The sequence below is a fragment of the Meleagris gallopavo genome, chromosome 5, assembly GCF_000146605.3.
Source record: "Meleagris gallopavo isolate NT-WF06-2002-E0010 breed Aviagen turkey brand Nicholas breeding stock chromosome 5, Turkey_5.1, whole genome shotgun sequence".
Lineage (NCBI taxonomy): Eukaryota > Metazoa > Chordata > Aves > Galliformes > Phasianidae > Meleagris > Meleagris gallopavo.
In genome coordinates this window covers 18185193-18207822 of record NC_015015.2, presented here as the reverse complement: position 1 = coordinate 18207822, position 22630 = coordinate 18185193, and the positions used below count along the sequence as shown (strand labels likewise).

The window sequence follows — 22630 nt, the reverse complement described above, 5'->3', positions numbered from 1 at the left end:
TCATTGTACTCAGAATTGCTGTCTTTCCGTGTAAACAGCCTTTTGATTCTCAGTCTTTGATAACATTACTTTCAGTACTTAGGACTCTCCTTAGGGGAAAGAGAACAATTTTTAGCAAACAGCCAGGAAAAAAATATACCCCCTACTGCATCTGACTGTAGATGGAATTTTTAACATCGTGATCTGGTTAGGTCCTGATGTGTGTGAACAGACTGTATGGCTTCAATTTAGACTTCACTGTTCAGCCATTTAAATACCTTCATGGAGCACCTCTGTGAAGTTGCTTCCAAGGATCGTGATGCAAAAACTGAGATGAAGTGAGAGGGCTGTCATGTTATCAGCACCTGCTGATTCACAGAGGTGAGGACGGTAGCATAACCAAACTTCCAAATACATCAGTCAGGGTGCACAGGGGAGAGTAAGAGGCCTGAATGATTTGTGTGTGTCCTTATTCCCCAAGGTTTTCCATGCTGAGCCTGGAGTTTGATTACATGTGCCAGTATGATTATGTGGAGGTACGTGATGGGGACAATTTGGACAGCCGAGTAATTAAGAAATTCTGTGGGAATGAAAGGCCAGCTCCCATTCGAAGCACTGGGTCTTCACTCCATGTCCTTTTCCAGTCTGATGGATCCAAGAACTTTGATGGATTTCACGCTGTCTTCGAAGAAATTACAGGTAAAATAATCCAAAAAGTGGAACATGCCACGCACTCTCATTAATTCAGTTTCACTAATCTCTCTCCCTGTTTTGCTTCATTAAATACTTTCATGCTGTGTTGCCTACAGCAGCTTACACAAAGTCAGTGCAGGGAAGGTTCAAAAGCTATCGCATAGCATGTGAATGTGAGGCTCCCCTAACAAAGAGTAAATTCCCTCTACCTGTGTGAAGAGCAAGCACATTGGTGAGCACAGAAAGGCTGCTGTTTTATGGGAATTTGCTCTGAGAATCTGAGAATGAAAAGCACAGAAGACAGAGAAAGGGGCATGAATATCTTTGCAATTGTGGAATTGCTCAGTGCTGTGTGCAGGAGCAGAGTGACTGCCTCAGTTTGGAGAAACCTGATGCAAAGCCTTATAATTGCTTCAGTCAAAATGCCCTGACATGCCTCTGGTGTTGGCTCATGTATCATACCATTAGAGCTTTTCAAATCAAGCGTGTACAAAGGACATATTCTTTTCTTCAAGAAAGAGAAAATAGAGGTCTTTCCCATTCTGTGATGAACTTAGTGTTATGAATGACAGAAGCAAGGCTCTAGAATTCCAGTGCTTTTGTTGGTACTCAGTGCTTGAGTGCCCTGCATTGCTCTCTACTTTACTTTTTTTTTTTTCCTAGGCTGCTAAATAACTTAGAAAGTGTAGCTTTCTCCTCTTTTTGCCACTGTATTTAAACCCATATGTATGCTCACTCTGGATTTCCTTTGTTTAGCTATGAAGGGAATTTTGGTCAAAAAATCCCCAGTACTTCTGGCACAGAAGACTAATCAGGGAGCGCTGCTTTGCCATAGAAAAACCCTGCAGCATCTATGACTCAGCATAACTTGCCTTCTGCACACCCCGATGACCCACATTTCATGATGTTGTCCAGAGTATATCTGGCTCAGGAAGTTTATTTAGTTTGTAGAATCCTTTTATAAATACACAAACCTACTGTGGATCAGCTGTTGCCAACGATCAGGGTTGTAACTAGCAATCTGAAATGTGCGTACTGCTGCATGCAGCGCCTATGGCATTCCTGAGCCTGCCCGGTTCTTCAGCTGTTACCTTTAGTATATCCATTAGTAATGTAGCTGCAGCAGTTAGCTATTGATACTTTGCCTGGGCTTACAGCAGGAGAGGTGATATAGAACAAACGACTGCGGTGTGGGCTATGTTGCATAAGGGCTGCCTACACTCAGGAAACTAACATTTTCCATATGGCACAAGCTGAATTGATTCTGTTTTCTCTACCCAGCAGGGAACACTTGGTATTCGAATACTGTTGAGCACTTTATTTCCGCCCCATTTTTAGCGGTAATTATTCTGAGGCTGGGTGGTTGCAAGTGTGGTAATCCACACAGAGCATGTTGCAAAGGGCTTCTTAGAGTTTGTGAGGAGGTCTCATTGTACGCTTTATTATGAGGCTGTTCTGGCCTAATGTGTAACTGCAGTGAAAGGCTTTTAAAATACTCCCAGCGTCTCTTTGTGTGAAGAATTAACCTGGCCAGCGGGACAGTTTTGGGGAAGAATACGGCGTGCTTGGGGCAGTGTGGAATTGAGAGCAAGGGCAGCACAAGATCGAAAGCTCTGGCAACTCATTACAAAGTAAAGCATTTCCCCTGAGATTCCCCCTTTGTGCACAGCCTTGTGGAAGCTGAGGTCTCAGGAAGAGGCTGCACAGGATTTGCTAGAGCAATAGCCTGTGGTGCAGGTGAGAGCTAAAGCAACACTTTCAGGATGTGGAGATGACCAGGTGTTGCCAGCACCTTAGTGGTGTAACGGAGAGGAGTGGAAAGGTAGCTTGTGCTTCTCTTTCTGTTTCCCTTCCTCTGAGCTTTGTGCTGACTTATAAGTCATAGCCTGCTGAAGCAGTGACACTGGCTGCACAGAGGTCACTGGTTCAACAGCCAGAAAGATTTTGATTAATACAAAATAAGCTCAAAGCTTATATTCCCCTTTAGAAAGATTGCTCAATGTGTAGTTATTAAAGGAAGAGACCGCACAGCCTGCTGTGCTGCCTGATCTGGAAGCAGGTGTTAGTTCCCTGAGCTCTATCACTCATCCCATGCCAACTGTCAAATGGAAGCCAGTAATTGGCATGAGTGACACGAAGGCACTCGGCAGACTTCATATGAGAAGGGTGGAGGGCCAGATGGGGAGGCATCAGGATCTCCCAAGGATTAGACATATGTTGGATCTGTTTAGATGAAAGCCTGTTGTTGAATTTCAATAGCACTTTCTGTACCCGTAATGTAGTGATCTTTGACACAACGTAGGGGCCTTAATGTTTTGTAGTATTGTCCCACGGTGTTTGAAGCTAGGCAATCAAGACTCCTTTAAAAAGAAAAATATCTATTTCTCTTGAGTATCAGGCATTTTCTGGGGTGGTATCTGATGCTTATCTTCATTCACAGTTCTGAAAAAAAGCTGGGATGAGGACAAAGCTGAAAGTCCTCTGGCTTCAAACCAGTAACTACAGCTATCAGTTTAAACAAGCTCTCCTTATTCTCTTTCCTCTTTTTTGTTAGTTGGACACAGTACTATATATATATATAGTGTGTGTGTATAATATATATATATAGTGTGTGTATATGTATATATATGTAGGTTGATGTTATACTTCTTTAAATTAGGCTAAGCCTAAGCACTGTTGGAGTTTGATGTGAATTATTTTTCTCCATAAACCTTTCTCACATTTGGACAGTACTCAGAGAAAAATGCTAAGAATAAATGATGAATGCTGGGGAAAAAACTTCCCATCCACAGCAGATCTCCTCTTTAGTGAGTGTAAAAAGGCTTTTTAACAAGCATTAGGCCATTTACTGTATCTTCCTCAATTTTTACCAGAACATGCAATTTACTCCCAGCCATAACCATAATGAGGAAAAATAGAACCCCATCCTACTGAGACATCATGAATGTTCTTGTTTCTCTCTTACAGCTTGTTCTTCATCTCCATGTCTTCATGATGGAACATGCATTCTTGACAAAAGTGGTACTTACAAATGTGCCTGTCTCGCTGGCTATACTGGGAGTCGCTGTGAAAACTGTGAGTACAGATACTGTGTGCATGACCATCCTCCAGGGTTGTCATTAATGCAGGCCTTTGAATGTTAGGAAGCGTCACTGGTATGCAGGTTGTCAAACATCATCCCAGAGAATACACTTGTAGCATTTCTAAAGATATGCTGTGCACAGTTTGTGAAGATTTCCACTTAATATTATTAGAGCTTTATATCTAGGTGCAAAAGGGTAAAACAGAATTGAAGCTGGTGAACAGCATACAAGAAATCTTGTGATGGACCAGCCTTTTCCAGAGATAGTAACCTGTTTGCTACTTCCCATTGTGTGGAATATTGTGTTCTCTTCTATCAGCACATACCTCAGCTGAGCCCTGCATTTGGGGCCATAGCCAGAGCCAGTCCTAGGACATCTGTCTTCCTTAATTGTCATCTCAAAGGTAGAGCACTGGCACCTCGAATGTAGAGCCTTGGGGTCAGAGTGAACAAAAAAGTAGTTGATTCCATGTTGGTGGTGCTCAGTGTACATACATAATCATTCACGTGATTTTGTTCTGCCAATTGAATGCTGTTGAAATCTGATCAAACCCCACTGTCTGTTTAGTGTTTTTATTTCTTCATGCTTTTGAATTCATCTAACAGGGCTTTAAAGAGCAAGGAGGAGTAAGAACTGTGCAATATATGCTATGACAAGGGCTTTATCATATCTATTGACTGAAAGGAGCAGTGTCCAAAATTTAAAGCCACTGAGAGTTCCAGCTGACTCTGGAAGATTCCAGTGATAACAATGAAATATAACTGGGACTATATTTGTCCCAAGACAGAAAGTATGACTTATTGTGTCACTGTTGTGGCAGTGTTCTGGCTGTAAGGCACAAAGTGCCTTGCCTACTTTACGAGTTTAAAATTCTAACTCAGAATAGCCAATGTGCACCAAACTTCACTGCTTTGAAATCTTTTCCTCACTTGTGCCCGCCTCAGAAATAGATTTCTATCCTAAAATTGTTTTTACTTCATCAGGGAAGTTAAATCATAGTGACATGGTACTTCCATACATTATTAAATGGATTATTTTGAGAGATACAAGACCTTTAGATTTATATGGTTTCAGCACTAGTTTGTAAGACTTGACTTTTTCTCCCAGCAGACCAGAACAGGAATAGTTTTACATACTATATAAACCCAGAAAAGTTTTGGTTCAGAACATTGTGCCACATTCTACCAGATAACACATTTCTGATGTGTTTTTGGTAAAAAGTGGGTTGCTGAAAATTGAGAGTTCGTGACTTAAGGGCTAGTGTGGCAGGCTCTTCTGCTAACAACCCTTTTCCTGCCAGTAGCAGGTCATTTAGGGACTGGAAACTTGAAGCTCTTTGCAGTTACTCACTGAGATTATATTCCTGTTTGCAGGAGAGAAATGAAAAAAAGAAAGAAAGAATGATTCCCATTTGATTCAGAACCAACCTAAATTTCAAATTAATTAAGTTTCCAGCAAACCTCAACCCTAGTTTTGGCAGGCATTACACTACAGTCAAGGAATGTAAGAAAGCTCACATTCTTCTGCTTCTGTAATTCTAAAATCTCAGCCATGTAACGCAAACAGCAAACAACAAAGGAAGTAGAGGATAAAAAAAATAGGATGAGGCTTCCATCTTAGTGTAAACAGTAGAGGCTGTACGTAGTAATGGAGTAGAGAGGAGAGACTTGAAAATATATACAGTAAGATCTTTATCTTGAGAGCAATCCTTAAGTTTGATTTTTGAAAGAAGCAGCTGGATAAAATGTTGTCATTTTGTAATGTTTGTGGCCATATGCTGGACTTTTGCTTAAGCTAGGAAATACTTAATTCAACACATAGTTTATCCATAAAATAAATAAAGGTTGACTTTTTTTCCCTTATATAAGAATAAAAAAAACTCACACTGGGAAAGCATCATAGCAAATCTTTGTTCTTCCTGGCTTCAAAGTACTTTTTTTTTTAATATTTCCTTCAGTTTCGCCAAAACGAATATCGTAAGTATTTTCCAGTGTATAGGGGAAAAAGCAGCAGAAAACTGAAGTTTGGTCTGTTTTCTAAGAGCAAAAAAAAAAAGAAACTGGAAAATACATCTATGGCTAAAATTTTAATGATAGTTCCTGAACAGCACTGCAGTTTAAGTGTTCAAGGGAGATCACTTCATGCTCAGGATCTCCTGTCTGTTAGGTTTGCAGCAACAGTGCTTTGCCGTGACTCGCAAGGTCAAACCGAGGCAATAATGTTATTTCTGCAGAAAACAGTCATAAAATGGTCACTTTTGGAGTGCTGAATTTGACTTTGGACTCTAAGAGCCTGATTCTTTCAGGCTGGTGTTCCTGGAGTAAGTCAGACACAATCCCATTAGAAAAATGGATAAAAGAGAGAAGAAAATTAGAGACCCCTGATGTTAAGTGGATGTAGAAGATTTGAGGTGGAGCAACAGAAGGTAGCCAGAGAGATATGAGAGTTTTAGTCGGAGAAATCTAAGGGGTTCACTTAGGAGGAGGGGGAAGTGAGGGATTATCTCATTGAGGAAAGAGCTGAGGCCAGGTAAAACAAATTAAGCAATATACATTTCATGACAGAAACCGAGAGCTTCTAACTCCCTTGTTGTCCCAGTGCAAGTCTATCTTTTTAGCCATTTCCATTCGTAGTTTTAAAGGTGTAGGAATCACTGTGGGACTTATGGAAATCACTCTAATGACAAAGCTCAAGGAACCTATTTTTTCTTCTGTTAAAGTAAATTCCATCTCTTTAACAGGATCATCGACTGTGGTCAAGCTGCTTTCCTGGGGTAATATGCAGCCCTAATTGTTCTGTCTGCTGCAATTTGCAATATTAATAAAATGATTAAAGGCACAGATTGCTGATTACTAGTGCTCTCTTCTCTCTTTTACTGTGGCAGACAGTAGAAGACTTTGTTTCCAGCCTGAGGGAATACAGTGATCTAAAGGCTTCAGTGTGAGTTGGAGTGCAGGCACATTTCTTCCTAACAGCCATTAATATTTCAATCAGTCATGCTTAAGGTCAAGAAATGCTTAATTTAAATATGTCTGATTGCATTCTAAAGATTGTTTTTTTTAAAAAAGCATTTATAAGAAATTGTAAAACAGAAGCTAAGAGTGAGATCTTTCCTTTCTTCTCTCCTAAAACACGGTACTAAGAAAAAGCCTAGTGACAAGCAACAAGTACCTTCTTACACACAGAAATGATTTGTTAGGATGATACAGTAAGTAGAGAAACTTGACTCCTATTCGAAATTCTTGGACTTCTTCCTAATCTTAAGCTGAATTTGCAGTATACCTGCACACTCCTCCTAACGACCCCTGAGCTGACACAACTGAGATCAAAGCCAGGCTTTTCTGTCTGATCTCTGTGGGGAGACAGTAGCCTGGTATCCCATGGCAAATGCTTTTCCCCCTCTGCTTGTTCTCCTCCTAGGACAGGGTATTCTGGCTCAAGAGTCCTCCCAGGGCCTGCTGTCCCCAAAGCAAGAGACCTTGACCTCATCCTGCCCTGAAATTTCCTGTTACCTTTATTTCAAACAAAGCCAGGCAAACTAGAGTTCCTACGCAAATAAGGGATCTCACGTTGAATAGGGAATTCAGGACTCAGAACCTATTTCCATTTTCATTCTGTTTCTTGCTCCTTATTGCCAAGGAGAAAGGCTTTGTTCTGCATCCTAATGACTGGTCTAATCCAGCTGGCTAAGCTGTATGAACTAACTCCATGCTGTAGCCTTTGATGTTTCTAGGGCTGGCCTTACCATGTTCCAATCAGCCTCTGAATATAGCTTTCAGACCCTTCCCTACTGCTGAAACAATCCCGTTCCGTCCTTCTCTGCCCTATAAAACTACAACTTGGGATGATTCTTAGGGATGCCCTTGCCCTTAGCCTTAGCTGACTGACTCATGTTTTAAACAGAGAAAAAGTATTAGAACTGCACCATTACCTGCCTCCTTCTGCTGTGGGAGAAATGAGCCCAGTTGTCACTACTTGGCATAGCCTAGACAGAGTTTTAATCCCAGTAGATTCTAGGACGAGGCACATGGGGAAAGTTTCTAGCATTATCACCTAACCATGAACATGCAGTGTAGAGCTTTCTAAGGGTGTGCTTTTTTTTTCCCCAGTGGAAAATAGCTATTGCAGCTTTTTTAAAGGGACAGAATTCTTCCTCGTTGTTGAATTGGCTTTTTTTGGTAGCTATGCCAAGAAAGCAAGAGGAGTGCCACTGTTTCTCCATCACTTTACTTCTGTGCTCCCTGCAGGCATGCCTGTTTAGAATGGGAAATAAGAAACTATCTCCTGTTGCCAAAACACATACATACATGGAGCTGCTGAGGAGTAAAGGCTACTGGCCTCTTTCACAATCATTATACGGGGGTTCAGCTTCTTTTAGACCCATACACCAGAAAATACCTTTAACTGGAAAGCATCACTTCCCAGGTTTTGCAGACTTGTTAACAGGCTAAAGCTTAAATCAGCACAACCATTTAGCCTGTCATATTGCAAAGCTGTAGTGTGGACACAGGCAAGATACTCTGATTGTTTCCTTGTCTTCCAGAACCTTCCTGGGATTTTACCTGGGAAGCAAGGTAGAATCACTACTTGATGGTACAGTTGCCCTGAGCACTGTTACTCAGTAGAACTGCTTTTTATGAGCGACACTGTTCTGAAGGAGCAGTTTGTTCAGGCAGGTTAAGATACTCCTGCAGCAAAGACATGGCTAGTGCAGTCATAAGAAGCTGGTCCACCCTTCAGTTCAGTAGATTTCCTTCAGCTTTCTCCCTTGGTTGGACGGATATCAGAACAGTTTACATAGCAACTGCCAAACCAACAAACATTATGCCTGCTGTTCACCAGGTACCTAACATCCATTTTGGGTTACCTTACTTCACTGAGCTGCCAGCTAAAGCTCCTCACGTCCCATTAAACAAACAGCCAAGATGCCTGTCAGGAGGGCAGGAACTCCTAAAAGAAGGATGCAGTTCTTCACAGAGGTTGGAAATTACTTCAAATGTCCAACACAATCAAGTGGTGCCTGTGAATCAGACAGTGCAAAATGCTTGTCCCTAAGACTGCAGCTCCTTCAGCTCTGTCAGTGCAACTATTGGATTGAGCAAGTCATGCAGTCTGTGAGAAAGTTGCTAAAACCATTTAGCAGCACTTCGTTTCATAATATTTTATGTTTTGAAACACCAGTGAGTAGCTACAGCTGATAACCAGGCTTAAAGAGACAAGATAATGACTTAGTGATAATTCTTCCTGTCCCTTTGCTATTTTCTTAATGTCTATTAAATAGCCAATTTTTTAAGCTTTTCAAAAAGGATAATTGGTAAAGAACTTTCCGGCAAAGAACATGATAACCTGCCCAGGGCATAGCTCCAAGCATTGCTATCTTCTCAGTCTGAAGTTGTCTTTTCTGAGATGAAATCTACCCAAGGATAATTCATAGGAAACCTCCACTTCCCCCACCCCAAAACAATCCTGAGCATCTTCCTCAGTCTACTAACATGCCTCAGAATAAAACTATTCATAGGACTCTCCCTGGTATGCCTTGTTTTGTGGAAAGATCTATCAGTGTTATAGGAGGACAGTTTGATCCAAGCTTCATACCACACTGAACAGGACAAATGCATTTCCTTGTTGCTTCATCAGTGAATCACTTAGGAGACAAAGTCGTCTTCCCAGGTCTGCTCTAACATGTGCCACAAACGAGCTTTTCAACACAAAATAATTGTTCAGCAAGCCAAACATAAAGCACTGTGCCACTGATCACACTTCAGGGTCTACCTGGCCCTTTGCAAAAAGTTGCAGACTACAGAGGCTGGTGTACAGTTGTAAGTTGCTGATGGAGATATTTTCTGTCTCCTAGCTGAGGTGGAAGGCACGTATCTTTTTTCCTTGGGGCTTGAAGAAATCACACCCAGAGTAGATGATGGATTTGAGGTCTCTTCCTCTAACTGCTCCTTGTTCACTCTGAAGAGAACTGATCCACAGCTCATAGCTTCTTAGCTGCAAATGTACAGATTGCTGTTCTGCACTGCATTGGAGTAACCTTAAAACCACTTTGAAAGCTTGCTGGAATAATCAGCATGCAGAAACACTGACAGTTTCACTCTTTCCCCCCCCACCTCCCACACCAAAGTTCATTGAAAGGTTTTGTTCCTCCTTGAGGATTTTACACTCAAACATTTCTGAACCAGGTACCTTACATGCTTCCCTTTGTTGTACTCATGGGCGTGATTCCAGTGCCTTGCACGCTGTTTGCAGCTGATACAAAACACTACTGAAGCAGGATGGCCCCAGGTGGTAGGAACGATGACACAAATGGTATCCCCCTTGCTCTTTCTTATGGCTCCCATACTCCTCCTTGTACACTTCAAGAGCTCAGCAACTGCTTTTCATAGCCAATCAAATTCCCCTTCTACTACTTTAGTACTCTCCTGCTTTTTAATTCCTTTCATTTTCCTTTTCCCTACACCCTCATCTGAACACTTCATAATTTTGATCTCTTTCTCTTAAAGAGGCAACGCCAGGTCTTTTCTGTCTGAAATCCAGCTTAGATCCCTGCAAAAGGCTGAATGCACTATGCTGTCAGCTACAACAGTGTGAAACTACACCATGAAATGTTGTTTTCCTGTTATAGCTAACGCATATTCACAACGATAGTTTCAAAGCAACATGAATTTCTTTAGAATGTCTCTCATCCAGCAATGCCTAGGCTTGTCCCTGCTTAGCTGGAAAGCTGACATCTCCAAAATGAAACACCTTAAGATGATTTACTCTCCTTTATAATTCAGTATAATGAGTGTATCAGCTTCTTTGCAGCCCTACAATCTTCCCTATGAGCAGATGGTGTTCTCCCCTGCAGTATGATATCACTATGTTTTCCAAAAGACTCACTGGGGAACTTATTCTCTATTATCAGCAAGAATTAATATACAGAAAGTATATTTTGAAGATCAGTCCTTGCTCCAGTATCCCATGCACAAACAGGTCCAGTTGTATAATTAAATAGGCCATCTGAGTACCGGAAAGGTTGTATCCAAAAACACAACTTTCTAAGGGCTGTGAACAATGCTGATAAAGATCAAGTGGCTAATTGTAAGGAACAACCTCCAAATTGCCTCTGGATGAATAAATCACAGTGGGTGATCCAAGCATATTTTCACATGGATACTGTCTCATTCACGGAAGCAGGGAGCTGGAAAACATCAGGAGTGAGTTCCAATTGGCTGGAAGGGAATGAAAAGATTTGAATTTCAGTAGGGATTATGTCATAGTTTTGTGCAATTATTTCTAGCTGGTGGAACTGCTGCAAGGATGAGGAGGCCCAGAAAGTAGGACTGGAAATCTACAATCTCTAGTACTTGGAGTTGGCTAATGAGCTGCTCTTGTTATGATTTACTTTGACACTTCCACAATTAATGTCAAGACTGGCAAAGATCAGCAGTGAGAGGAGATTGAGCTTCCAGGATCAATAATCATTGTGGTAAATTGTCATCTCAGTATTTCTGCATGAGATGTGGCTGGAGCTGGGCATGGAACTGAGAGAATGTGTCATTACAAGAGCCATAGTGGTAGACAGATAGTTTTCTCTTTTTTGAAAGAAGAGGAAGGACAGAAAGAGTTAATCCAAAATTCTTGCTGGCTAGCAAGCTGAATGACAGCTAATGCAAACACAGGGGGGCATTTTGGGGGAAGAATCCACATTATTCATCCAGTGCTTTTATTTGTTACTGAATGCTGGTTCCTCAGAAACATTTAAACAACTGTGAGAGCTAACAAATACTGAAATCATTGTGACATGGGCACCTTTGTGGAGCTGGCTGTTATTAGCAAGCCAGGCTCAGGGAAAGCACCTGCGATGGGTTAGAGGCTGGTGATAAGAGGCTTCTGCATAAATTCTCACCCAGTCAGTGCTAAGTCTAGTGATGAGCATGGCAGGGGAAGAGCAGTGCTGCCTAGGCATGTGGTTTTAGCTGTTCAGGGCTGTTCTCCAAAGTCCAAGACTTTACCTTTTCCAAAAAACACTGCTCCCACTGTGAACACTTTCCTATCACAGTGCCCTTGCCCATTCCTGTAGAGATCTGCTACAGTGTTTGCAAGTATTTTTTTCTCTGCTTTGAGAATCTTGCTTTAAAAAAAATTTTTTTCAACTCAAGCTTTGTGAATCTTTGCTTTCCTTGATCACCTCCTTCTAATTCCTGCTTGTAGACTTGCAACCCTTCTCTTCTTTCACCTAAAACCCAGACCCTGCCAGCTCTAAAAAGTGCTGAGGCATGACAAAGACAGGCAAGCAAACCAGATATCACCAGCCTGTTCAGGCATGACCTATGTACACACAGCACCCCCATGAAGCTTTTCCTTCAGAGTCCTGACCAAGACCACCTGCCCTCCAAAGCAGTTCAGCTCCCAGCAGACTGCTCCTGCTGTGGGAAAGAATGACTGTCACAAAGCAAAGCTGATGGCCTTGAGCCTTGTCTGCTGTCATTTACATCCAGCTCTTGCCAGACTCTAGAGGAGAGCAGTTGAGCTGCTTGTCAGTGTGGGGCTTCCTACTCAGCAATGATCTCCAGTGTGGGAGAGGTGGGAGCTTTAAGAAGGTGGTGAAAAAAAAAAGGAAATGTCCTTATGGGAGATCCCTTGAGTGTCTGTTAGCATTTATTCAGGAGAGCTGGAGCTGAGAGTCGACCTTGAGAGCATGAAAAGGTGCCAGGCTCTCTCTCTCTCTCTCTGTGGAGCTCCGTGTAGGAACAAAGCTGAAATGATTACAGCTCCAGAAGGGTGTCAGCAGGGTCACAGAGAGAAAGGCATTCCCACCACAACTGACATTGCTTGCTCTGTGTGGTGCTAGTCAGAGCAGGTTTCTCATGTCAGTCACTTGGCACGAGGCCTGCATGGAATTACTCACCAGCAACAGCACCTTTCTGCCCCAAGAACTATGGTGGCAGCACCCAGCATCCTGCTCCAGGACCTCAGGTACCCAATACAGCCATAAACATGCTTACGGTGCCCATGAACCCAGCCTGCAGAGAGCTTTGAAGTCAGAAAGGAGCTAGAGCAGGAGGTTGGGACTCCTAAAGCATGAACGTAGAGGCAGGTTCTCTCCTTGCAGTGTGACATGACACACAGAGGTGGCTATTTCATCAAACCCACTGTCAAAGTCATTTACTTGACTGAAAGTCCTGCTGACTGCTTATGAAGAGAAATAAAATAGGAATTCTCCTGAGCAGTCTGAGCCACAGCCTCCAGAATTCCCCCATCTCATTCCCTCCCTAAAAGAAGGCAGCTGTTCCACTAACATTTTGACAGCCAGCATCCTTATGCTTTTGGCTAAAGTTAGTACCTGTAGGCTTATGTGTTAGGCATTAGCCATCTCTAGACTCCTATGCCAAGCTGCAGAGGGATGATGTCTGAGAACAGCCAACTGAATCCTCCCCCACATCAGATATTCTCTGGCAGCAAACCCTCTGAGAACCTGGGGCATCCTCACATGTGGGTGTGTACTGGGGTCGGAAGGGATAAGTGTAGGGATAAATGGTGTCAGAGATTTGTGGTGAACTCAGAACTCAAGAGCCCAGACTAAAAAAAAAAAGACCATGAGTGAAAGTGACAGATTTTCTAAGTCTGAATTCTGAAAAGCTCCTTATGCACAGGGCACTGCAAAGTGAAAGATATAAAACAGGCTAATTACAGAAATATGAAAGGGGAATGGCCCTGTTGATTCATTAGGTGGCCAGACAGAAAGAAATTCCTTAGAAGACTGAGGGCAATGCTCTGATGTGCAAAGGGCATCCTGCTACCCCACAGTAACTGCTAAGCTGCTTGCAGGTGATTCCCCATAACTTCAGTGCTTTGTGTTCAGCACAGAGTTAAGTGCTCCCACATTGGCTCCATCACCTCAGTGCAAAACAGCACTGCTGCAAGCAATGTGTAGGATTACGTAATGGTATAGTTATTTAATGTTGATTTCTGCACAAAGCTGGGTCAATTTACTGGCAAATTTAGTAGCAGTATCAGGAGATAACAGCTCTTCTCCTAGCTCTGCCACTCACTCACTGTTTGCCTTCTGCTAAATCACATATTTCTGTGCTGCAGCTTCCTCAGTGAAATGCAGACGTTTAAAATTCAAAAATACAAAGACTATAAACTTCATGAACAGCTATATAATGATACTCAGGTAGGCAGACTTGCCCTCACAACAGAAGTTAAACCAAGAAAACGATTTTGCTTAAATCAGAGGCTTTTAGGCAAAAAAAAAAAAAAAACCAAAACCAACCCAAACCTGATAGGAGTCATCACTATTGACTTCAGCAAGGCTGCCCACAGACAGAAACCGTAAAATTTCAGGACCTGAATGAATATTGGAATGGTTTTATATTTGTAAATTTACTTCTCAAACTGATTTGTTTGTTTTCTGCTGGAAGTTTTAAAAAATATTTAATCAGAGGGGAAAAAATAACTTTTAATTCCACATCCTCTGTGTGTCATAGTCCCTCCAGGAACAACATCTTGGGGCTGTGATTTCTAGGGCTTCCATGATCTCCAGCTCCAGTGCAGCTCGCCAGCCATACTGCTGTGGAGCCAGAAATCCCTAAAGCTCAGTATCCAAAAGCCTAATGCTAAGGTTCCCTGTGTATCTCTTCTCTGGCTACAGGGCAGCTGTGGCCTTTATCAGCATGCTGGTACCATTTGGTACCATTCCCAGGAGAAAAGAATGGCAGTTAGGCTTTCCCCTAACAAAATACCAAATGCTGTTCAGGCTTTTTCTGGCAGTTACTGGTCTGGTTTTGTCTACAATGATGGCACTGTGTGTCCCAGAGCAGGTCTGTAGCTGCCTTACAGCAGAAGACATATGGCAGGGAACTAAGATTCTATACTCTCCAGTTTATCACCAAGTGCAGAAATGTGGTCATTTTCAGAGTTCAGCCTCTGCTGAGCCTGCCAGCACACCTTATATGAAAGCAATACTACAGGTGAATAGAATTTTTCCCCCCAAATCACTAGAAAATAAAGTATGCTATATACATTAGCATAAATCAGCCTGAAATCTGAACTCTGACTTGGGAATATGCAACAAAATCAATGTATTTAGCAGCAGCATTAAAAAATCCTCTAACCTATAAAACTACTAGCTCTTTCACCCAGTCTTCCAGGGAGGAAGAAAATGGAGATGTAAACCTTGCATTAGTAACAGCAAGGACAAAAGATTTATTTCAGGTATGCAATCTTTTATTGAATAGGATGTGCAAAATTTAGAGATGATATATGATTTATGTGAGGAGGTATATATTATTTAATGAGGAAGTGGGGGAGAGGAAGGCTGCAGAAAAAATGGTTTTCATTTAATGAAAGGATCCTGGGACAAGAGCAAATGATAGTTCTATCAGGCAATACTTGAAGGACGCTGAAGAGAGAATAATGTGGCCTTAGAGATCATCTAATTTATCTCAGTAGTGATGAAATGAGCACGAAAACTATTTCTAAGTAGCAGATAATTCAGATCTGAGGAATGTCTCCTAGTCATAATTGAAAGCGAAGAGGAATTTGCGCTGTTTTTATTAATAATGGAACATTTGCTTAAAAATTCAAGAACTCTAGTCTAGTTCTTCTCAGAATGCAGAAAGTATCTATGAAACATGGAACCATTTTTATATTTCATTTGGGACAGAAAGTTTTTTCTGTTTTCTATGACATAAAGTAAGAGACAAAAAGGATAATGAGTTTTACTGAAGAAGTGTGAGCTACCACATAGACACTTGCGGCAGCTCTGCTTTTTATTCTCCTAACAGCAGTTGTCACAGTTCAGCATTCCTGCTGAAGCTGTCCCTAGCCACCAAGTTTTACACCTTTCTACTTCACTTTCTTATGAATGGTACGGAGCTCTATCAGGCCACTTGCTGTCTCATACACTGTAACAATCAGAAAAATCAACATGATGTAACAGTGATACAGGAGAAGTAAAAACAAAGGGACAAGCACAATAAAAAGGTGCTACAAAGAAGAAGTACTCACCAATCTCTGAAGAGCTAGGCTCACAGCAGAAGCTCCACAGAAGAGGGATCTCCAAGCAGAGATCCTTCCCCAGTGGCAGTCAGCCCTTAAATGAAATCTAAGAGAGGTGCAGCCAGGCTCCATCCCTTCCTGTCACACAGCAGAATTGCCTTCACCTGTGCTCCCAGGGCTGGCCGGTCCTTTCCCCAGGTGCTCAATCAGTGGTTCAGGCTGTGACTCAGCAGTTCCCATACAACACCAAAGTGACAAGGGTTGTCTATGTGCCCGTATGGGTTAATTATGGAACTTTTGAGGAACAACACTGTGTAACAATTTATGGAAAAGTTAGAATTAAAGAAGTCTCTGAGCTCACAGTTGGTTTGGTACTGCCAGCCTTTTCTCTCCAAAATCTATTCCATTTTTTTTTCTAGCTGGATTTTCTGTTTTCAAATGCTGAGATAGATCATTTCTATTTACATTTTACTACGCCATTCAAGCACTTATCAAGGAGGCTTTTATAGAGTTTTTCTTAATAATTCTGTTCTTCATTTTATCCTGCCTAAACATACCTCTTTGTTTTCCTTTAGACCCTTTAGATGTTTTGTTGCATCCTTCCTGGTCTTAGACTATTGCAATTTTTAGTTTTGCATGACCGGAGTAATCATTTTTAGCTCCTAATCTCTTCTCAAGTTAATTTTCTCTTGACTTTAGTTTTACCTTCCCCCGAATTTTCTCAATTTTTTTTCCACGGTTCTAGAAATAAAGACCCCAGAGTCTGTATAGGTGTGATGGCACCATGGCATAAAGAATGGGATCAGCTTAGACACACTTTCTGAGTTACTCAGACACTTTTTGGCAGACCTTTCATGAAATCTCCTTCATACTTGGTTGTCCATTACCATCTGGTAGAGTAATTTTTCAGCCAAACTGAAGGGGGAAGAAAGCTATAGAGCTCATATTCAAAACAGCAGAGTCAGATACTAGAGCAACTGTGTGTGACTTTCAGGCCAGATAATACAGCTGAAAATACATTCAGCTGTGGTATAGAGATGCAGGGAACATCTCAGGATTCAAGACCATGTTAAACTTAGAAAGAAAGAATGAGCTTAAATAACTATCTAAATAGAATATAAAGTGATTACCTGTGCCTTCAGTTCACAGACTGGGACAGACCACAGGGAATCGTGTGTTACAAGAAGAGACAACCAGCAGATAGAGGCATGGGCAACAGCAGCACCGTGTCTGTTAATAATACTTGGCTGTTTTGCAATCAGAGAAACCTCACAGTGACTCTGTGACACAAGTGGATATGAACTAATGCTTATAACGTCCTTGTGAGGAAAGGGGCGCTCTCTTTTGATAGATGCAGCAAATGAAGCAACTTACCCATGACTGCAGTTTTTTAGCTATATTAGATCTCATGACCTTCTGCCTCCATATCCTCTACTCTAGTCCATAGTTCCTAAATGCATCTGTGCACAAAATGCTGAATTTATCTCATAAGTAAAACCAGAGTTGTTCCAGCTGGGTAACGTTGGCACAGAGAAACTCTAAAGAAAGTCTGGCAAGCAGAGCAAATCACAAGGGCTAGAAACGGAATATCTTAATCACTTAGGAGACAGAACAAGAACAAATACTCTCCGTTTCTGGGCTAAAAGTAAGTGTAGCTTGGGTAAGTTTTTTCCAGGATGTACGTAGAATACAAAAGCACCAAAAGATTTGTTTGGCAGAGCTGTACTAGAATGGAAGCAAAACCTGTATTTCTGATAAAAAGGAGTACTCCAAGTGGCATACGGATGTTTCTAATAACCTTTTTTTCCTTTGACAAGCTGAGTGTGACTTTGTACTGAAAAAGAGAAATAGAAATGTGGTGCAATGAATTGATGTCCAGAGACAGATATGAAGAAGTGACTGGGAATACAAAGATCGTGACTAGAATGACAAGCTTTCTGAGGGTTTAAAATCTATGCTCCTATTATTTCCCTTTCACTTATGTATTTGCCTGCATATACATATATATATGAGTGAATATATTTCATATGAAAAATATAATGTGCTAGGAATGAATTTTATTGAACTTTTGTCATTCTTAGATGATACTAATGCAGATCACTCATTAAGAAAAAATGCTGAGCTCCTTTAACTGGATGTGTTTTGATTTGGAGTAGTGAGTCAGAACCCCTCTCTAATGCTTACATGTTAGACAGTTCTTCTTTCCAAGGCTTGTACTTAGTAGTGCACAAATGATTCTGCCAAACCATTGTTTGATGTCTGTAGTAATCCGTAAAATGAGAGGAGTATCTATGGCGTCTCGTTCTTGGGAGTACTACTGCTTTAGAACAGTTACTCACTCAAGAATCTCTTCCGTATGTGAATAATTGAATAGTCCATGCTCCATTATAAATAGATGCAGTCATGTGTGTTCTGAGTAAGGATTACAGGCCTGAGGCCTTAGAAAAGTTTTTCCTCTGCAAATGTAAAGATCACAATTTGGCTGTAAGCGACATTCTTTGTGTGTCCAGATCCAGTAGCTACAGGGCAACACACAAAAAGAAGTCAAATTCTAAAAATATAAAGCAGAGATGATCTTGGTAGCATTCATCTATCTATCTTCAATAGAGAGATGCAGCTTCTGGGTAAAAAACCCATATGCGTAGCTACATCTTGCACAGAATCCCTTCTTCTGCAGTTTTCCACAAAGAATGGCCAGGCAAAGTCAGAGACTTTGAAAGAGATGGGCAACTGTGTATACACTGGAACCTGTATTTCCTACATTTAATTTCTTATTTCTCCATTAATGCAGAAAATTGGTACTGAAAAGTGACTTGGAGAAGGGCGTTCTTTGTCTCTGATAATGGAGAAAATAGAGCATCAAATGAAGTTATCAGTGGCAAGCTGAAAATCAAACTTATGAAGGCAGTGCATTTTTCACACTATGCTTACTCTGCAGGACTCGTTGCCACAGCATATGATACCAAGTACGTAGCTGACTTTGGAAAACACAAATTAACATTAAAAAAGTCCCCAGAGTATGTTATGCCAAAGATACCACTGTATTTTAACATTAAAAAAGTCCCCAGAGTATGTTATGCCAAAGATACCACTGTATTTTGAGCCTCGATTCACTAAATGCTCCTAGATTAGGTCAGGAAAGCATTCTATATGCTTGCTCTGTTTTTATATTATTTTTACAAATCTGCTATTTGCTGCCATTGAAGGCAGAATTCTGTGCTGGATGGAGCTTCAGTCTGATTTAGTATGGCTAACTGGATGTTCTCAGAGAAATCTTGTTTAGGATGTTTAGTATTTGCTACTGCAGTAGATAAATACCCCCACTGTCTTTTGGTATTTTCCCAATAGAGCAACCCTGTGGAAAGGATAAATATCACAGTTTGGTAAATACCAAGGTACCTTTTTAATGTCATTTTAATAATGTTTGATCTGTACAAATAACAATGCTTTTCTATTTCAGTGAGGTTATCTCAAGAAATATATAAACTTGAAAAGAAGACTTTGAAAATTTGAAGGAATTTGAATATAAGTCTTTTAAGAAGTTTTCTGTTGACCATGCATGGTACTTAATTCAAAGTCTCTCCTTAGGACAGTATTTTAAGCAAATGAAAGCTGTAACAGTACAACACACACTTATGCATATGATCATTTGAGTAATGCCATTGAACTGAATGGGTCTAGGGATGTTTTCAAAAGTTACATATACGTAAGTGTGTGTAGAACTGAGGTTTAAACAACTCTCTGAAATTTTTGTAATTTTGTCTTGCAATTTTTACTCCTGCCCATTTTAATTGGTTTTCTATGTTCTAAAGAATCATCCTAACACAGTCCTGTTTTTGTAATAAAGTGGATTTTTTTGAAATATCTGAACTGTCAGTGGTGATGTGTAGGACTCCAGGTGCTCCCGCTCATGGTATTGTGGAAGGAGATGACTTTAAATACGGGGCCCAGGTTTACTTCAAGTGCAACGCAGGTTACAGTTTAAAAGGCAGCCGTGTTGCCTACTGTCAGCTTGATGGGATTTGGTCAACACATCATCCCGAATGTGGTAAGGTCACTTTAAGTTTTGATTCCTATCAAATGTTTCAGACATGGTATTCACATTAAGCTAGAATATGCAAATCTCACTTGAAATTTGGTAGATGGTCCATGGCTTAGCACGATGTTCTATGTCATCCCACCTTTAAGAAGCAGTAGGAATTCTTATTTCATTCTGCTGAAGCCCAAGCCCTTAAGACTTGCTAATAAAAAGGTCTAAATGAAATCAAATGACTGAAAAATAATCTCCTCAAAAGCATATATCCTCCTTACACACAAACAAAAATTTCTAGAACCAAAATCAAATAAGGGACTTTGTGCATCAATGAATAGCTACTTCCATTGCTATGTACCTTTGCTATCTTCTCTGCAGAAGTGTGGTGCTCTCTGTGGAGTGATTGGGGCTTATTGCGTGAAGAATAGACTCTTATGTCAGCGTTCCTATCCTAAGCAAAAATTATTAAAAGAGGAACTTCTGTTCATTCTTGCTATGCAAGTTCACATGCCTATGGCAGATCTACCATTCATGTTGATCCATCTGTGAAATCCCCAGTCCCTTCTTCACTTCCAAAGAGATTAATTTAGTTCAGCTGTTTCATATTGCACAATTTTATTTCCATATTCCAGAACACTTCATATCAATTTGAATAGCACTTTCACAAGTGTGCAGTGGCAAGCAATGCAGATTTTGTGGAGAGTGTTGTGTGAGTGTTGTGAAACAGCTGTATATAAGTTCATTTGACAAGCAAAGGCATTCCTCTGTCTAAAAAGAACACCTCTAATTGCAATAAATGCAGTAGGTTCCTGCTGCATGATGTCTCTGGCTAAAGATCTAGTGAAATGTGTCTTTAGACTTGGCTGTTACTGAAGTGTTGGTGGTGTGATTTGGGTCTCTCCTTCCCAGATGTTTTCTCATTATTTTTAATCCATCAGAAAAACCATAACCTTGAGCTGATAGCGGAAGAGAATTATGATTCAAGTTAGTGAAATAAGAGAAGGCTTTCATTGACTTAGGTACATTTGGAAACCTATGCTCTGCTCATCACAAGATGCCTCTAGGCTAGATATCAGTACAGAAACTGGCTTGCAAATAAAGCATTATACTGCGGGTGTATTCCTGCAGTCTTTAGCTACTGTCAAGTTACAAGTCAACTATGGTTCACATAGCCTGTGAGGTACACAGCAGAAAGACAGATCCAGATGAAAAGGAGATGAGAATCATAGCACCATAGAAACACACAATCATAGAATTGTAGAAAGACTTGGGTTGGAAGAGACCTCAAGGATCATCAAGTTCCAACCCCCCCACCACAGGCCAGTCACTAGATCAAGTATTAGATCAGATTGCCCAGGGCCCCAGTCAACCTGGCCTTAAACTCCTCTGGGAACGGGGCATCCACAACCTCTCTGGGCAGCACCTCAGCACTCCCTCAGTAAAAAACTTCCCCTTGACATCTAAACTTCCCCCTGACATGAGGCTTGGCTTTTCCCTTTCTCCTGGCTTAGAAAGGGAGCTTAGTCCAGCTATCCTTGTTTTTTTTCAGTATGGCTTGTAGAAAAGTATTTAAGTACATATATAGCCTTCACTAAACTAACACTAAATTCTAGTGTTCCTTCAGCATATACTAAATTCCAGTGTTAAAGTGCTGAAAAATACCATTTATTTGAATTATCTGCTCCATATTAAGAGAAGATACCCTTCATAGAACACCATACTGCCACAGTTCACTACGTGCTTACATGCTTTGTTGAGCTGGGCCCTGAAAACATGAGGGTACAGGATCAGGTCAGGGCCGTACCTATACACTACTGCTGTCCTGGTTACACAGAGATTTAAATAAATACTTGAGTGTTTTGTTATGCATTGGTGCTTTTCTGAAGTGAGGCATCACAAAGGGAATACTGTCATCTAGATTTAGGCCAAAAATTTAAGTTTATTCTGAGAAAAATAAACAAAAACAGCAAATAAAACGAAGGGGGAAATATTGGGAAGGAGGAAGTAAAAGAGGTTTTATATGCAGTATGCCTATGAATTTGCACATTAAACTTTTAGTATCAGTAAAAAAATATATATGTTCTCTTTAAATTCCTTTATTTTCCTGGATTATTGGGATCTCTCTAAGAGACCAAAATGCAACCAAAAGCAAAATTTAGTAGTCTAGCTTTATTATCCAAGACCAGTGGAGTCCTGAAAGTGTAGAAATGGGAAAAGGATGCCAAAGGCTTGTTTTGTGCAAATTGCTTAAGTGCATACTTTTATGTCCTTGAATTAGTCCTGTTAACGACAACGGGATGTTAACATCACGTAAAGTCAAGTTTCTTCTTCAGAATTGCCAGCCAAGTTTTAAAGACTTTTAAAGACTTTTAAAGGAGAATCTCATGCTTTCAGCAAAGACAAAACGTGTATCATTAACACACATCTGTATTATCATCGCTTCTTTAAAGTCTGATTTTCTTCAAAGACTGATGGGTCATATGGGACAGATGGGTCATAGAGAGGCATGTTTAATGAAGCATGCACTGTATTGCAACATCTGAATGGAATGTCAAGCAATCTGATGGGTGAAAATAATGCTGTGAACTTCATAAAATGGTTACTGTTTTTCCCCCTGCTGTTAGTTCTAGATGAAAAAAGCTGCTCAGATCCTGGTGGCCCACTCAATGGCTACAGAAGAGTAGTGGAAGACACTGGGCTCTTGAATGGACGCTATGCAAAAACTGGCACAGTCATTGCTTTCTTTTGTAACAACTCCTATGTTCTTAGTGGGAATGAACAGAGGACCTGCCAAGACAATGGAGAATGGTCAGGGAAACAGCCAATCTGTATTAAAGGTAGTTTACAATCT

At 40.9% G+C, this 22630-nt stretch overlaps 1 protein-coding gene across 3 annotated transcripts in view; it reads left to right on the top strand.

Annotated features, from left to right (window-relative positions):
• Positions 1 to 22630, top strand: part of PAMR1 (peptidase domain containing associated with muscle regeneration 1) — a 53737-nt gene that overhangs the window by 23485 nt on the left and 7622 nt on the right. The window contains exons 5-8 of one of the 3 annotated variants that reach the window (XM_010711253.3): positions 461 to 678; positions 3640 to 3747; positions 19594 to 19794; positions 22404 to 22616. In XM_010711253.3, coding sequence (XP_010709555.1) covers positions 461 to 678; positions 3640 to 3747; positions 19594 to 19794; positions 22404 to 22616 — 740 coding nt within the window. The remainder of the gene's footprint in view (positions 1 to 460; positions 679 to 3639; positions 3748 to 19593; positions 19795 to 22403; positions 22617 to 22630) is intronic. The other 2 variants (XM_010711254.3, XM_010711255.3) reach the window with 2 other exon arrangements.